Below are 17,338 nucleotides of genomic sequence, written 5' to 3'. Positions count from 1 at the left end.
GTGGTAAATGGCTGTGAAATAACGTGGACGTTATTTCACTCAGGTTGCAGTGGCAGGCCTGTGTAAGAATTGTCAGAGCTCCCTATGGGTGGCAAAAGAAATGCTGCAGCCCATAGGGATCTCCTGGAACCCCAATACCCTGGGTACCTCAGTACCATATACTAGGGAATTATAAGGGTGTTCCAGTATGCCAATGTGAATTGGTGAAATTGGTCACTAGCCTGTTAGTGACAATTTGGAAAAAGAGAGCATAATCACTGAGGTTCTGGTTAGCAGAGCCTCAGTGAGACAGTTAGGCATCACACAGGGAACACATACATATAGGCCACAAACGTATGAGCACTGGGGTCCTGGCTAGCAGGGTCCCAGTGACACATAACAAACATACTGAAAACATAGGATTTTCACTATGAGCACTGGGCCCTGGCTAGCAGGATCCCAGTGAGACAGTGAAAACACCCTGACATATACTCACAAACAGGCCAAAAGTGGGGGTAACAAGGCTAGAAAGAGAGATACCACAAGCCAAATAATATCCCATACATGTCTAGTATCCTCCTTCCAGATCCAGGGAAACACAGATGTGAGTCAAGCCTTGGCAGGGATGTTTTTCTGCTTTTAGTGACAGAAATCAAAACACCAAGGGGCATATTTATACCCGTTTTGCACCGAATTTGCATCATTTTTTTACGCAAATTCAGTGCAAAACTAACTCCATATTTATACTTTGACCCGTCTAGCACCAAATTTATGGAAGTAAAGTCATTTGTTGGACGTGGAAACCTACTTTGCATCAATGAGATGCAAAGTAGGCGTTCCCGTGCAAAAAATGACTCTTTGGCCTTTACCATATTTACCCCACTGTGCTAAAATCACGCACGGGGCGGGTGAGGAGTCAAATAATGGTGCAAAGCTTGCATTGCACTATTATTTAACGCCTGGGTCAGGGCAGGCGTTAGGGGACCTGTGAGCCTATTTCCATTGTGAAACACCATGGAATAAGCCCACAGGTGCCTTCCCCAGGACCCAGGGACAACCCCACCCAGATCAGAGGGACAGCGGAGGATGGGGGAACCCCATCCCAGGTAAGTATAAGTAAGTACAGGTAAGGCAATGGGTACAATGGCCATGCCCAGGGGACCCTGGTCCCCTGTGCTGGCCATTGGGGTGGTGGGCATGACTCCTGTTTTTTCTAAGACAGGAGTCATGTGGTATCAGAAAATGACGCTAGGCTGGTTAGAGGCATTTTCTTTTTACTCTAACCTGCGTAATATCATTTCTTGGTGCAAAACCCCCTTCTTCCATACCGCTAGCCCCACCCAGCTAACGTCATTTTTTTTTTTTACGCTAGCCTATCCTTTGCACTGACTTGCACCATTCCATAAATATGGTACCTGGCTGGTGCAGTTTTGCACCAAAAAGTATAAATCAGGGCCCAGGGTTTAGAAAAAATTGCTAAAACTTCTTTAAAACATCCTGTTTGGTGCAATTTCCTGGCCAGCCAGTCAAGGCAAGGGAAGTCTAGCACCCACCAGTAGAAACCTTTGAGTTGTTTAGATGTTAAACATATATGCCTGTGGTTGATTTCCATACAAGCCAGGGATAATATGTTCGATCATAAGAGATGTACCCTAGATCAGCATTTCACTTTCAGTTGTTTTAAAAATGTTGCAAATGCACTGCACTTAGTTCATCGTCCGTGGGCATGGTAAAAAAAAACATTGTAAATCCATATATGTATAATATTTGTCTAATGCCCTCCACAATCTGGATACCAGTGTAACTTAGATGTTGGTCAAGCCTTGGCAGGGATCAGAAAAATTTCATATTCAACACAAGAGTAAACCAGTGAGAGCAGGTGTGGCTACCACCACTAGAGTCCTTAGTTTGCAGAGAATTAGAATATATAACAGTCTTATACTTTCCATATAGTACTGAGTTTGATATCCCCCTCATCAGGGGATTAGTGTGCCATCAACTGTAATTAAACCATAATTTAGTGATCTGTGCTAAGATTACATATTTAAGCGTTCAGACTATGTTACCTAGGAAAACCCACACTTACTTGATATTGCAGGATTCCAGGCATACGTTGTAACATTCATTAGCAAAACAACGCAAATGATGGACGGGATGCAGGACCAATCTGTTGTTTTTGCATTAGTCGCCCCCAAGTGGGAAGGGTATGCCCAGACGTGGGCCCTGTGCTTGCTATGCCACTAGATTCAAGCTAGCCTGACTGATGAAGGGTGATACCCTGAAACCGGTCCCAGGATGTTTGTTTCTGGTCCAGGGAGGACCTGGCCTGGCAGTTCGGGCTGGACTGTTCCCAGGGTCAAGACTGATTTGCATATGGCTGGGTCCAAACTGGAATGGCATGGCAGGCAATAAACACTGATGGATTAAACCGAGATCTGTGACTGGGGGTGAATGTTTGATTTGTTTGCATTCCATCCATCATCTGTTGTTTTTGCATTTGTCGCCCTGAGTGGGAAGGGTATGCCCGGTTCCGTGCTTGCTATGCCACCGTATTCAAGCTAGCCTGGCTGATGAAGGGTGATACCCTGAAACCGGTCCTAGGATGTTTGTTTCTGGTCCAGGGAGGACCTGGGCTGGACTGTTCCCATGGGGAACAGGGTCATGGCTGATTAGCATATGGCTGGGTCCAAACTGGAATGGCATGACAGGCAAAAAAACGGATGGATTAAACCCAGATCTGTGAATGGGGGTGAATGTTTGATTGCATTCGGTCCATCATCTGTTGTTGTTGTAACATTCAGTAGGTCACGTCCTGGGAATGATGTTTCTCCCTTTGACAAATGCAACAAAATATTGAACAAAGTTGTTAAAAATATTTAAACACCTACACATTTATTATGATATCTTCAGAATGAAATGTTAGATTGATGGGAGTTTGCACTTATTCATTGCCCTGAATGTGCTGAAACAAAACAGGAAGATACTCTCTTTTTGCCTCTTTACCAACAAATCCTGGAATTCCTTTTTCTAATTTAGGTAGGAGCAAGGGCAAATTGTATATGTTGAGCAGTGTTTATTGAATATGTATTTCTGTGCACCTTTCTTCATTAAGAAGGAAACTACTGTACCGCATTTCCTGTTGGCTTCATTCTCATGCCGGGTACGGAGGAAGGAGTGGCCTGGAGACAACATTCACATTAAAGATTACCCAAACAAAGAAAAAGATTGATCAGTGCCAAGGATTTATGCCCCCCCCGAGCTTTTGATTACACTGCCTCAGTACACATTACTCTGTGGCCTGTTGCTAAGATGCCCTCTTGTCATGGATACGACTGAGGCAGGGTTTGTGAACAGCTCAGCAGGAGAGTGGAAAACATTTTGTTCAAACCATTCATGTGAGCAGAAGCTTCTTGATGGAGCAGAAAGAAGGCGTCACATGGTGTCTCATCCTAGGCTCTTTTTTAAATGAGTGGGTTTGTGAGGCACCTGATCTTAGGAGGAGGAAGTGGAACAGAGTCTCCAAGGTGAAAGGACTGAAAACCTCTACCCGTGATCATCGTCTGTCTTATATTATATTGATGAGGGGGCAGAAGGGAACCCTCTAATGTTTGACTCTCTGCTCTGTCTGTGATCAGGATCTTTGTTATCCTTATGGTGAGGCAAAAGGGAGCATCTCATGTAAGTCTGTGGGGTGAGTCTCCAGCCAGGATCTGTCCATCACATAAGAACCCTTTGGATTTCCAATTCATCTCTATCAGTAGAAGGTCAAGACTGTCAGTAGCAGACCTACCAAGGACAGAGAGAGTTCTGGTTCAGTGCAGCCTCTTTACCACCAACATCTCCTCTCATCACCAGCAGCTGCTGCTATGCATTATCTTCCACCAGACCGGTATCACTCGGTGGTAGTGCGGTGAGTAGGACACCTTAGCTACTACTGAAGATGAGAAGATGTTGACACATAAATGTCTGTGGAGGTCATGTACTCTAGTGACTCCTGCATTACTCTCCCTCTTTTACATCTTCCCATTCTATCATCTCACGTCTCCCCTTGCCACACCCACTGCAGTATTACTTCAAATGAGTGGAAGACAGGAAGGCTATGTGATTGTTTTATGTTGCCAGTGTATTTGATAAGATTGGTATCAATGTAGCTGTGTTACCAATGTGATGCCACAGTCCTTTGGTGAACACTGGTTTACAATTTCTGAATGCCTACCTTTCAATTCTGGTGATATGAAGTCAATGAGACCAAAGTCTGGTATTGTTTGATGGTAAGTGCATGTAATCATTTATGCAAATTCTGCTCAACAATTTTTACTCTATTTCACAATATGTTTTTAATTATGCTTTAAATTTCCTTTCATCTTCAATTTATCTTATTAGCAACTTTCATAACCAAGTGATAATCCTCAACATACCTCATTGCATTTCCGGCTTGCATCAAATTTCTTTGTAAAGGGTTCAACTATAGGCTTTTCACTTTCTGTTTTCACTGTTCACTATGAGGCGTCCTCTTTCCCTCCGTAAAAAAGAAAAATAGTGAGGAAACACTGTTGCGTTGCTTTGCTGATTCACTTACTAGTTCATAATTATGGCAAATGGGTCGATTTGTTGGTTGAAAGATTGCTGAGAATTAAAAGGTAGATTCCTGCATAATAAGGTAAAAGTAAAAAATATACAGATGCCTTAAGCTATAAGTATCAACAATACCTCTTCTCTCCATTTCTGGGTAGTTCCTTAACACATTTGCTTCCCACCTTCCCTTCCTATTTACTTTCATATCTTCTATGCTCATCATGCAGTATTTATGTTTTTTTAATCCCTTTTTGCTGTAGGTCTTGTGCTAGTTGTCTCTTTTTCATTTGTTCAGTTGATTCACTTTTTTGTTTTCTGTTACCTCCTTTCATGCAGTTTTAGTCATTTTCAAATTCTTTTTTTTCTTGCTTCATCATCTTTTAGGAATGTTTGTAATTAGACTTTCATGTTTCTTTCTTTTCTTTCCATTCTTTCTGTTATATTAGTTTTTCTTTTTCCCTCTTGGTTGTTCTCATTCCGAATTCCTGTCTTTCTTCTTCCTTTTCCACCAGTTTCGAACTTTCTTAAAGCCCACCATCTGGCCTAAGTTAAGTCAAAAACTTCTTTCTTTTTTTTTTCCATTGTAGTGAAGCAATTCAGGCCCTACAAAATGAGGTCTCCCGCCTGCGACAACGGCTTGAACAAACTTTACAAAGGCCCCAGGGTACCCCTCGTGAGTCTCTTTGGAGTAGGACACAGGCTGCAGGTGACACACCCCGTTCCTGGAATTCTTCAGTCTGTGGGTAAGTGGTCAGAGAGCATATTTCTAGGTACGCTAAACTGAAGTGAACCTCATTCTCCTGGTTCTAAAGTGTTAAGACTCCTTTCCCCTATGTAGCAAAAGCGTTACCCAGGTGATGTACAGCATTTGTGCATGTGCACTCCAGCACTGGTAATGTTTCCAGCAGTGGTTATGGCCATTAGACTTTATGTGGACTCTCCTAAAGCTTCTTCAAGAATGATTGCCACAGTAGAAGAAGTAATATACATAATCCCTTTCAGACATTATTCTATGGAACCCACACAACTCATGCTATAGTTCACGACACCCACCATGTTTAACTCTTGCTTATTACCTTTTTTCTAATGCTGTTTATAAATGGGTATTTGGTGCATGGCGGGCTATGCAAGAAAGATGGTGTGCATTGTGTACATTGCATACCATAATAGCCAAATTTCAATTTTTTGGGTGTTTGAACAAGACCCGTAACTCAGTTGTTAATTGTTGTGATTTTTCATTGAATTCCTAATCTCTGCTGTGCATAGTCCTTGGCCATGCACAGCGGTGGTTGGTCTAGTCCTACACCCAACTCGCTGAGCACGCCCTTCTTTGGCTGTGCATAGAGAGGGATGTGTGGATTGATTCCCAACCCACATCAGGTACTCAACCCCTTCTGTGCACATTCTGTTTGCAAAAGCTTTGTCTGTCCCTTACCCTGCCATTTTTTCTCTCCCTCTGTCTTTCTGTATTTCTGCTTTGCACACCATATGTCTTTTTTTATTTTTTTTATCCTTTGTGAAAGTCATAAACCAGAGTAAGATTTTTTCAAACTATATGATTCACTTCTTAAAATGACAGCTCTCGCGATGTTTGAGTCTTGAACCATAAACATTTTCTCTGTTCTTACCTGGTCTGTTAATCAAGTTTTTCACACCTCTGTGCAAGCCCAACCACTACCCTGGAGTCAGGTATTTGTTAATATTGCCTTTGCTTTCCTAGGATTTTTTTTGCCCACAGCCCGAAACTCGCAATCCAAAAATGATTTTTGATTTTGAAAATACTGAAAAAGTAATCTACAGGGACTTTCACTAGCCAGTCGCATTTGTCAAAAAAATCATACAGGGAGTGCAGAATTATTAGGCAAGTTGTATTTTTGAGGATTAATTTTATTATTGAACAACAACCATGTTCTCAATGAACCCAAAAAACTCATTAATATCAAAGCTGAAAATTTTTGGAAGTAGTTTTTAGTTTGTTTTTAGTTTTAGCTATGTTAGGGGGATATCTGTGTGTGCAGGTGACTATTACTGTGCATAATTATCAGGCAACTTAACAAAAAACAAATATATACCCATTTCAATTATTTATTATTACCAGTGAAACCAATATAACATCTCAACATTCACAAATATACATTTCTGACATTCAAAAACAAAACAAAAACAAATCAGTGACCAATATAGCCACCTTTCTTTGCAAGGACACTCAAAAGCCTGCCATCCATGGATTCTGTCAGTGTTTTGATCTGTTCACCATCAACATTGCGTGCAGCAGCAACCACAGCCTCCCAGACACTGTTCAGAGAGGTGTACTGTTTTCCCTCCTTGTAAATCTCACATTTGATGATGGACCACAGGTTCTCAATGGGGTTCAGATCAGGTGAACAAGGAGGCCATGTCATTAGATTTCCTTCTTTTATACCCTTTCTTGCCAGCCACGCTGTGGAGTACTTGGACGCGTGTGATGGAGCATTGTCCTGCATGAAAATCATGTTTTTCTTGAAGGATGCAGACTTCTTCCTGTACCACTGCTTGAAGAAGGTGTCTTCCAGGAACTGGCAGTAGGACTGGGAGTTGAGCTTGACTCCATCCTCAACCCGAAAAGGCCCCACAAGGTCATCTTTGATGATACCAGCCCAAACCAGCACTCCACCTCCACCTTGCTGGCGTCTGAGTCGGACTGGAGCTCTCTGCCCTTTACCAATCCAGCCACGGGCCCATCCATCTGGCCCATCAAGACTCACTCTCATTTCATCAGTCCATAAAACCTTAGAAAAATCAGTCTTGAGATATTTCTTGGCCCAGTCTTGACGTTTCAGCTTGTGTGTCTTGTTCAGTGGTGGTCGTCTTTCAGCCTTTCTTACCTTGGCCATGTCTCTGAGTATTGCACACCTTGTGCTTTTGGGCACTCCAGTGATGTTGCAGCTCTGAAATATGGCCAAACTGGTGGCAAGTGGCATCGTGGCGGCTGCACGCTTGACTTTTCTCAGTTCATGGGCAGTTATTTTGCGCCTTGGTTTTTCCACACGCTTCTTGCGACCCTGTTGACTATTTTGAATGCAACGCTTGATTGTTCGATGATCACGCTTCAGAAGCTTTGCAATTTTAAGAGTGCTGCATCCCTCTGCAAGATATCTCACTATTTTTGACTTTTCTGAGCCTGTCAAGTCCTTCTTTTGACCCATTTTGCCAAAGGAAAGGAAGTTGCCTAATAATTATGCACACCTGATATAGGGTGTTGATGTCATTAGACCACACCCCTTCTCATTACAGAGATGCACATCACCTAATATGCTTAATTGGTAGTAGGCTTTCGAGACTATACAGCTTGGAGTAAGACAACATGCATAAAGAGGATGATGTGGTCAAAATACTAATTTGCCTAATAATTCTGCACTCCCTGTATATATTTGACAAAGGATCAAATGGCAGAGATATAAAAGAAATAATCCTTTCAGGCTACCTGCCACCTCTTTCAGGCAATTATTTCTTAAAACCTACTGGATTTTCACCAAACCACAAGAGCATGCTTTCTGAGTAAAGTTTCTCCTTCCATACTAAGTTTGGTGTAATTGTTTCAGCAGGTTTTGCTCTAGGTGTGAGCAAATATTCCATTGGGAGTTTAAATGGGAGTCCCTCTTCAACTTTTCTTTCTCTTCACGGATTGGCACAAAAAAATTGAATTGTTGGACCTTAGTTGACTAGCCAAATAACTGCCAAATGTGATGTAGATCTGTGATGCAGATCTGTTCTTGGGGTCAAAGGTTATAGGCAAACAAATACCTCTTCAATGTATAGCTGTCCTGAACAATGCCTATACAGTATCAATTTCCATAGTCTAAATGGTAAATATAGATTTACTATTCCCAAATCCCTATCTACTTACCTTAATGATATATATTTACATCTCATTGAGGTATGTATACCTGGAGTAAAGTATAATAATCCTCTACTCAGCTAAAAATACTTAAGTTCCAAGTATTGTGTTGTTTGATATTCTTGTTAAAATGTTTTTGCATGTTGATATTTAAAGCTTAGTATTCTGGTACCATACCATTACTTCAGGATTTGCCTGAAGTTTCATCACATCCTCAAAATAGCAGTAGCTTCTTAGATCCCAAATTAACATCTGGCTTTGGTCTTGTCTAGATCCTCTCTACTTCTATCATACATCTTGATCCCATTTCCATCATTTTAGTTATTTTATCCTCTGCTTAAAAGGTACAGCTATGATTGTTTTCTTTTTGTTTGCAGAATATCCACAGATGGAACCCCGGAGGCGTATGGGGAGCCCTCCAGAAGATCAAAACCATCTGTTCGAGTAAGGTCAGCATCTCTTCCTCGAGATGGACCAGATCTAGACTTCAGTAAGTATCATACTACCCAGGTTTTATGAGGCTAACAACATGCAGTAGAACCCAAAACCTATTGTTTACAGTTTTGATAGTTTGGGTGTACAATCAAACATGGGAAGGTCAGAGTTTAGTCAAATCCTTTGTTGCACGTTTAAAGTATCAATGGCCAATAGGAAATAATATAGTGTTTATGTCTTTTCTCGAGAGTTGAGTCCCTTGTCACTTTCCATTAATAACATGCGGGACCCCAACACATTCCAACTGCTCAGTACCAATCCTTAATTTGAACCTATGGTTGCAGGAAGGGCTCATCAGCACTTATTTTTTGGGGACCAGCACTTCTTTTTGTTCTTCAGAATTTCACCCAGAGAAAGAGAGAGATAAATGCACAAGGGGTAATAAAGGAGTAACGATAAAGAGAGAAAGCCAAAGTGAAAGTAAACTTGAATGAGTGATATAAAGGGCAAGGTACTGCTTGGTAGTGGATAAAAGAGGTGTGGGCTGGAATATGGGTGGTGGATAAAAATAGGTGTGGGCAGCCTTGCTATTTGGCATCCGTACCTTTAATAGTGACTTCCGCAGGCTTCTAAACAAAGGTTTGGGCACCTACATTTATAGTATTACAAATTAAGCACTGCTCAGTACTGCGCAGTGGGTGGCTCCGTTTGACAGATCACTTCACAGAAGTGGTTGCTGGAAGACAAATGACTATTGAGTATAGATCCCTGATCCTAGTGTGCATAATAGGAATGTTGCCAGATTCCAGTGCTGCTTGTAAACAATGTCCCCATTTTACAACCTGGTCTGTGGTAGGAGATACAAGACATCAGTATACATAGCAGTGGATGCTATCAGGCCTTCTACTGTACTGTGCCTGACACTGAAGGACCCACCTCAATGGAATTATGTTATGATATGTTATGTTATCTGAACTTATAAAACGCACATTCACCAATGGTTTAATGGCACTGAAGCTACAGAAACAAAACTTCAGAGTAGCTCTCTAAGGACATTAATCGTAGGCCAATCGGAAGAGCCAGATCTTCAGAAGTTTCTTCAATTTGAGATAACACAGAGTGAACCTAATGTCAGGAGGAAGGGTGTTCCAGATGCTGGGAGCAAGGAACGAAAAACCTGTCCCACCCATCGTCTTCTTTTTAAAGGGAGGGGAATGGAGAGAAAATTAAAATTAGGTGGTCTTAAATTAGGGCCTGTATGCATTTGTGGAGTTAATGATCCTGTCCGAGAAAAAGGCAGATTTTGCCAAAATAATAAATTTCTTATAATGTTTGAACTGTGCAAAGAACTGCCTCTTTATTACTGATGAGGTAGTTATTTCTCCACTCTCGTTCTGCTTGCCATAGTTTTAGTTTCTCTGCTTATAAGGCATCAGAAAACCACTGTGATGAATTGTAGCACCTAAGAAGTTCCACTAGCTTGTGTCGCCCAACTTGTAATCTCTCCTTCAAAAATGTCCACATTAGAGTTAGTAGTTGGTAGATAGATTTCTAGAGCGTTACCAAAATCCTGCATGTTGATTTTGGCCCAGTGCCTCGATAAAGAATTAAGGTCATGAAGAGCTTAGAAAGGGTCACTACTAAAAGTGCAAATTTAATAAAAGAGAGAGTGGCCTGACCTGGCACAAGGCAGTATCTCCATATTGGAAACTGATAAGTTAGAGGACCACACGTGGTCTAGGCTGTGACCTTTGATGTGGGTCAGTACAAACGTGTTGCAAACGATTTAAACTGCTCAGCAGTTCTGTAAATTCTGTAGAGTGTTGCCCACCCGTGATTTTGTTTGCCCAGTAATTAAAATCTCTCAAAAGCAAAATGTTTGCATGATCAATAATTAAAGGGGAGATATGCTCCACTAAAATCAAGGGAAAGCAGGGCATGTAGACTGGGAGCTCAGTAGACCAAAATGCAGACAAAAGAGTGAGTTGTGGTGTCAAGATTTATTACAAGACTATCTGTCAGTAGGATGTTAAATGACTCGAGAGTAGAACTTAAGATGTTTCTTAATAATTGCTGTTACTCCACCACCAGTTTTGCCAAAGCAACAATCACATTGAAAAATATAAAAAGCATCTGGCAGAACAGCAATGATGTCAGGAGAGAAGTCAGCATTTAACCAAGTTTCAGTAAGAAACAAAATATCCGGGCTCTCCGAGTCCAAGAGATTAAAAACTTCTGATTGGTGTTTCACCAGAGACCGAGTATTGAAATAAAAGACCTTCAGCTGGTCATAAAAAGGAATGCTCCTACAAAGAGGACTATTGTAGGAGGAACTGCAAACCTCTACACAATTGGGCTCAGGAAAGTCAGTAGAGCAATTGTTGTTCAACAGCCCCAAATTAATAATGGCCAGTCTAGTAGAACAGTCAAGCTTATAGCCTGGAGAGTGTAGCTTTCTCAGCTGACTAGATATATACATTCATGTTTGGGCATAATAACTAGCCCTTGGCTGGCCACGAACGGGCGCAGACTGGCTTTGGTTTGGTGCACCAGCAGCACGTCTGTGCTACTGGAGTCTGATGCATCAATAAGTATATGGTATGAAACATTGGAGGATCTATGACACCAGAGTATACCCAGGAATAAGACCAGGTCCATCCCTGAGTCCTGTGTTGATGTAAGATACAAGTTCAAGTCAGCGACTAATGTTTGATATGAGACACAAAAGTATAGCACATATAATACTAGGAGTTCGATGACCACATCATTAGAAGCAAACATTTGGATAACTCATCCTTAATGGTACAAGACTAAGGCTAATGCGAATGCTGACTACAGACACAGGGTACATGGGAAATTTCACACCCCTAACCACTGTGTGCAGTGCTACGAATACTGTTGTGCCTCTGATCCCCAGGCATAGGGCTAAGGATATGGCTCGATCCTCGAGCCAGTGTGCAGAACTAGACTTTTGCTTGATCAATTGCCCAATGTGAAGGGCTATATATGCTTCTGGTTATCTGACACTTCTTTAAAGGGATGCAAATGTTTCTGAGTTTGTGAACTCAGGTTACAGCTCTAATGATCTTCTGGATGTCTGACCTTAGTGAGAAGGTGTATGATGCTGCTAAGTCTCTGATTCCCTTGCACAGGGCTGTGAATGCTTCTGGGTCTCTGATCCCCATATACAGGGCTCCAAGGGCTCCTGTTTCTCTGATCTCATGGTTCAGGGCAATGATCTGCTGGATGTCTGACCCCATTGTGAAGTCAATGGATACTCCTAGATAACTGACCCCATCAAGAAGTAAAGATGCTTTCTGACCCCAGTATACAAGGTTAAGGATGCTGCTGAATTGTGCCCATTGGTTACAGGGGAAAGGATGTTGAAAAGCCTCTACACAGGAGTAGGGCAACAGCACGGACTCCATTGCCCACAAACCACACAAGGAGGAGTTGGGACTGTGCACACAGTGCCGGTTGGGTGCTTTATAAACTGTTGTCTTTCCCTGGGAATGCACCTCTACACAGGAGTGGGCCAGCAGCACAGACTCCATTGCCCACAAGCCATGCAAGGTGTACACGCATTGCTGCTCAGGTGCTTTATAAACTGTTCTCGTTCCCCACTGCACAGCACACATGTGGGACATGCTTTGGAGAAGATTAAGCCAAAAGCGGGCCTGTCTTCGTCCACATTGGCCGAAAGAGGCTGGACCATTTCTCTTGGCTGTTGGATCTACTCTGTGAGTGGCTTCCTCTCGATTTCTTCTCACCTAATTTTCACTAAATCTGTTTTTGCTGGGCAGCAGCTGTGGGAGTGACCTCCTTACCTCAACAGACCGCCTTCTTTGGGGATCCCTCTTGTATTCACCAATAGAAATCCTAGGGTGTGGACATGCCCTAGCCTCAAGATGGGGAACAGAAAGACAATGGGGGGCAAGGATTCTGATAGCTCCCATTGTGATCCCCTCAGTACAACCCTGGATTCCTTCTTGGTCAGAGCAATAGGGGTGGTCACTAAGGAAATAGACTTGGTGGAGAGATGGTTATCTCTTGCAGTCAGCAAGCGACTGAGCACCACAGGTTAGATTTCTGGAGAGCCTCCTGTCTCAAAGATAGGCTTTGGAGTAGGTTCAGGGTCCGCTCTGGAGGGTCAGGAGTGTGTGTCATAAAGGGCAGATTTAAATAGTACCACTAGCTCACCAATGAGTGAAGACACCCAACTAAAAGGAAACGTCAATCCAAAAGGGTCTGCAATACAAGGAAGAAATGGACAATGTGTCCTGATAATGACGCCCTAGCTCAGACACATTGGGGGTCATTATGACCCCGGCAGTGAGTGGAAATGTGGTGGTAGTACAGCCATCAGGCTGGCGGTACATACCGCCACTTTATGAGAATGATGGGTTGGCTGCAGCCAGCCTGCCACTTCTCCACTCATATCGCGATGGCGGTATCAGCCGCCGGGCTGGAGATGTCAATCTCCAGCCCGACGGCCAGCAGAGTACCGCCAGCGGCATTATGAGCCTGCCTACCACCATGGTTTTTGTGGCATTAGCAACACCACGACAACCATGGTGGTAGGCCCTACCGGTGACCGGTAGGCGGCTCCCCCACACCCTCTGAACACTTAGCAGACACCCTCCACCCCTCCTCCATCTAAACTCCACCCACCCCGTCTGATCCTCACTCTTCCCACCACCCCCATACACACACACACACCCGCAGACACGCCCCACGCACACACCCAATCACTCACACTGGCATACACGCATTTATACATGCATACTTCCGGACATGCTCACACGCATTCCTACACACAATCACACTGACATGCAGACACTCACCCACTTCACCATTCTTACACGCATTCACTCACAAGCATAGAACCACGCAAACAATACAACACAAAGACGCATTCACACACACACTCGCACATTCATGCACACTACCAGATATACACACACAACACCCCCCTCCCCTGTCGGAAGCCCGACTTACCTTTGTGGAGGAGGGCTTCTGGCAGTGAATGGGAATGGGCGCTGCTACACCAGCATGACCCAGCCAGCCGAACACCTCCAGACCGTATCACAGGTCATGATACAGCTGACGGCGTTCTACTGGCATACCGCTGGTGGTGGTAGCAGAGTCAGCTTACCACCATCCGCCAGTATGATCACTGCCAGATTTCCACCCTTCTTGTGGCAGAAGTCCGTCAGTGAACATAATATGACGGGCGGATGGTAGCCTCAGTGACGGTATGTTGGCGCCCGTCACCGTAGGCGGTTTTTATCGCCATTGTTATAATGAGGGCCATTATGTGGCCACTGGCAATACTGTCAGTGACAGCATTGAAACCATTTCAACCCACATTTTAGATCAATTTAAGGACATAATTTGGTAGAGACATATTCTAGTTGCAGATTCCTTACTTTAGTTCTTTTCTTTTTGCGCCACACACTGATCCGGAGAGAGCTACCCTGGTCACTTTTTGACCAATTTCAACATTTTTGTTGTGTTTTTTGGTGCTTTTTGGTGCGTCGAGGATGTCCCCGAAGACCGGTTTTAAGCCTTGCTCGGCCTGTCACTGCATGTTGTCGGTGACGGATCCACACTGGGTCTGTTTGTGGTGCTTGGAGTGCGACCACAACCCGGCGTTCCCTCAAGTGTATGTTGGCCCGGCGCTCGGCTCTGCATTGTTCCCGGTCTCACTCAAGAGGAAGGTCTCGAGACCGTTTGCAGAGTCACTACCACTCATCGTACTCCAAGTCTTTGGGTCACTCAGGTAAGAAGAAGAAGTCGAAGAAGGCTAGGCATCCTTCGACATTGCCCCGTTGCTCGGCTGATGACACACAAGAGGAGTGTCGATGCTCTAGACCGCCGTCCTCGGAGCCTACTTCCGGGTCCGCTCTGCCCCTCCCCGACTTTCCGGGAGCCGGAGCGACCCCTGCCCAATTAAAACAATTTTACGAGCCCATGCATCTCATTTTTGTGCAAGAAGACCCCTCTCTGGCGCCTTCGGGCCCTAAGCATTCAGCTGGGGGGGCCATCAGGTTACGTGCTGGCGGCTCTGGCCCTGGCCTCTGAGGGCATCTCGAGATCCGCTATCAGATCTGTGCCAACACCGGTCGTACCATTGAGACCTTCCCTAGTTGTGCTATGATCAACATCGACCCGATACAGATCCCCAACTACTCGGAGTCGTAGCACTGTGGCCGACGACTCCCTCTTCTTTGATGGATTCAGACCCTTTTCTTTATGGGTTTGAATACAGGGAAAGATTGGAGGGGTCCCTGGACCCTTATGAATACCAGGACGAACCTAACATGGACTGGGCACAGGAATTGGGTGAGGCCAGTGGTCTGGATACTTCTCCAGAGGCTGGCATGCTTTCTCCTCCTACCGTGGCTAAGGCGGAGGGAGCCACATATTCTTTGGTTGTCAGCAGGGTGGCTGAGGTCCTTGGCCTCGAACTGCCTACTGTTGAAGTTAGGTTTAATCTCCTGACGGAGGTGCTTCAACCAGGGGCTTCCACATCTGAGCCTCTCCTTCCTTTCAATGAAGCCCTCACTGATGTCCTTCTGGGTACTTGATCCAGAACCAGCACAGGGGTTCCAGTAAACAGGACGATCGGCCCACCATGAACGACCCTAAATTCCAATCCCAACACCCCACACCTGAGAGCCTTGTTATCCAGGCATCCTCATCATCTGGTGCATTTCCTTCCGCACCTCTGGATCGGGAATCAAAGAGACTGGACCAACTTGGGAAGATGGCGCTGAGGTCAGTGAACACCCCATGCCTTTTGGACCATTATACTCACTCCCCGTGGAATACGGTTGTGTACGTATTGCTGCAGATAACAGAGGAGGTCTGGACTCCCATCTCCCAAGCAGTTGATGATGAGAGATATGCAGCGAATTTCACTATCCGATGTTCACCGAAGCCAGTATGGCTCCCATAAAGGAAAAGCTGAGTTCTTTGGAGACAATTGTTGCAATCCAGTTGGACTGCATAAAGTTGGGCCTGGATTGGACAGCACTGTGCCATCAAATTACATACATAATGATGCAGCTATCCAGCCAAGGGTGAGATTGATTGATTTGATTGATCCAACTGATCCAACTGACTCTCTGTACCATCAAGGGCTTCCTGCTTGGCCTCTTCAAGCATCCCAAGAACGCACCTGTGATCAACCGCTTCATAGACCTTGCTCTACTGATGGGCTGCAAAACCATTGCCGGGCATTGGAAGGCCCGTACTCTCCCTGAACTAAAGTACTGGTGTGCTGCACTACTGAAAAGGGGGAAGGCTAAAGCCGTGGCGATTAGGTGAGAGGAAGCGCAGGGAAAGTAAAGGGTTCCCATAGCAGCTGCCTGGGAGGCTCTGCTACAAGATTTACAAGTGTACAACATCCCTTACATACAGAATGCCCCTGGTCGAGCACTCATGTGCTCCCCAGATCACACAGATTAATCAATGCCCATAAATAAGTATTATAAATTGTTGGATTGGTATTTCTTTGCATGCTTTTACTTTTGATACGTAACAGCTGTTAGCGCCTCCTTTTGCTACTGTTATACTGTTTAATTGTTAGCAAGAACCAATGACTCCTACCGTCAACTGTGCATACATTTGTAGAAGATCCTCTTGATATACTGTACTAGGTAAATGACAACTGAGTTCAGATTACGATGATTGTTCCTGTACTACCTCGTCATATTTAATAAGAATCAACTGACTCAAATAAAGCTATACCTTCTGTATCCCAAAGCTACATTAATATTGCAAGTCAGGAGAGACAATCTAGTTGGGACTGCTGAAGGGTTACATTTTAACTCGGAGAAAGATGGGCTAGGCACTGATTTGTACATGGAGAATCATTTATGCCTAAATCTCCCACCAGACTTTTGCCCCTTTGTTGCTGTATTAACAAACATACCACTTCTGCCACCATAGGCGGAGGAGTCTACAGTTCAACTTAAGAATAAGGTTTGCTTTTGGTTGAACAAGAACTCTGACTTTCACCCTATGGAATACAAGGATATCTTCTTTGTTAGGAGGATAGGATGGATTGGCACCTAAGATAAGCAGTTCAAAGGGGATTGTAATGTTATTAATTGCCACTATACAAGGTTAGACCATCACTTGATTTTTTTCTAGTAAACAATGTCAGTTGTCTAATAGCATTAATTTGGTAACTGTGTGTTTTTTCTTTTTTTACAAACAATTAAAACCCAAGGTGGAGAGTGTGCCACCATGTTGGACAACCTCTTTTTATGACCAGCAAGAGGTTTTCTGCCCTATCAGGCTCAGAGGATACTGACTGACATCCACCTATTTGTACTGCCTCAGAAGCCCAAGTGACTTTGTTTACTCCAGACAGCGCTGTTGGAAGTTCTACACCATTGGATATCACTAGTGGGGCAGACTCTTTGTTCCATCCTGTATGCTGTAATGTTGCAGGGTTTGAAA

At 44.0% G+C, this 17,338-nt stretch overlaps 1 protein-coding gene across 4 annotated transcripts in view; it reads left to right on the top strand.

Moving 5' to 3' along the window:
- The window catches only part of AKNA (AT-hook transcription factor), a 279,571-nt gene that overhangs the window by 213,660 nt on the left and 48,573 nt on the right, over window positions 1-17,338 (top strand). For all 4 annotated transcript variants that reach the window (XM_069241503.1, XM_069241504.1, XM_069241505.1 and 1 more), the window contains exons 17-18: window positions 5,142-5,297; window positions 8,809-8,921. In XM_069241503.1, the coding sequence (XP_069097604.1) occupies window positions 5,142-5,297; window positions 8,809-8,921 (269 nt within the window). The remainder of the gene's footprint in view (window positions 1-5,141; window positions 5,298-8,808; window positions 8,922-17,338) is intronic.

Source organism: Pleurodeles waltl, chromosome 6 (assembly GCF_031143425.1).
Source record: "Pleurodeles waltl isolate 20211129_DDA chromosome 6, aPleWal1.hap1.20221129, whole genome shotgun sequence".
In the NCBI taxonomy this organism is placed as follows: Eukaryota; Metazoa; Chordata; class Amphibia; order Caudata; family Salamandridae; genus Pleurodeles; species Pleurodeles waltl.
The sequence above is the reverse complement of the archived record's forward strand: the minus strand, read 5'-3'. Positions and strand labels throughout refer to the sequence as shown.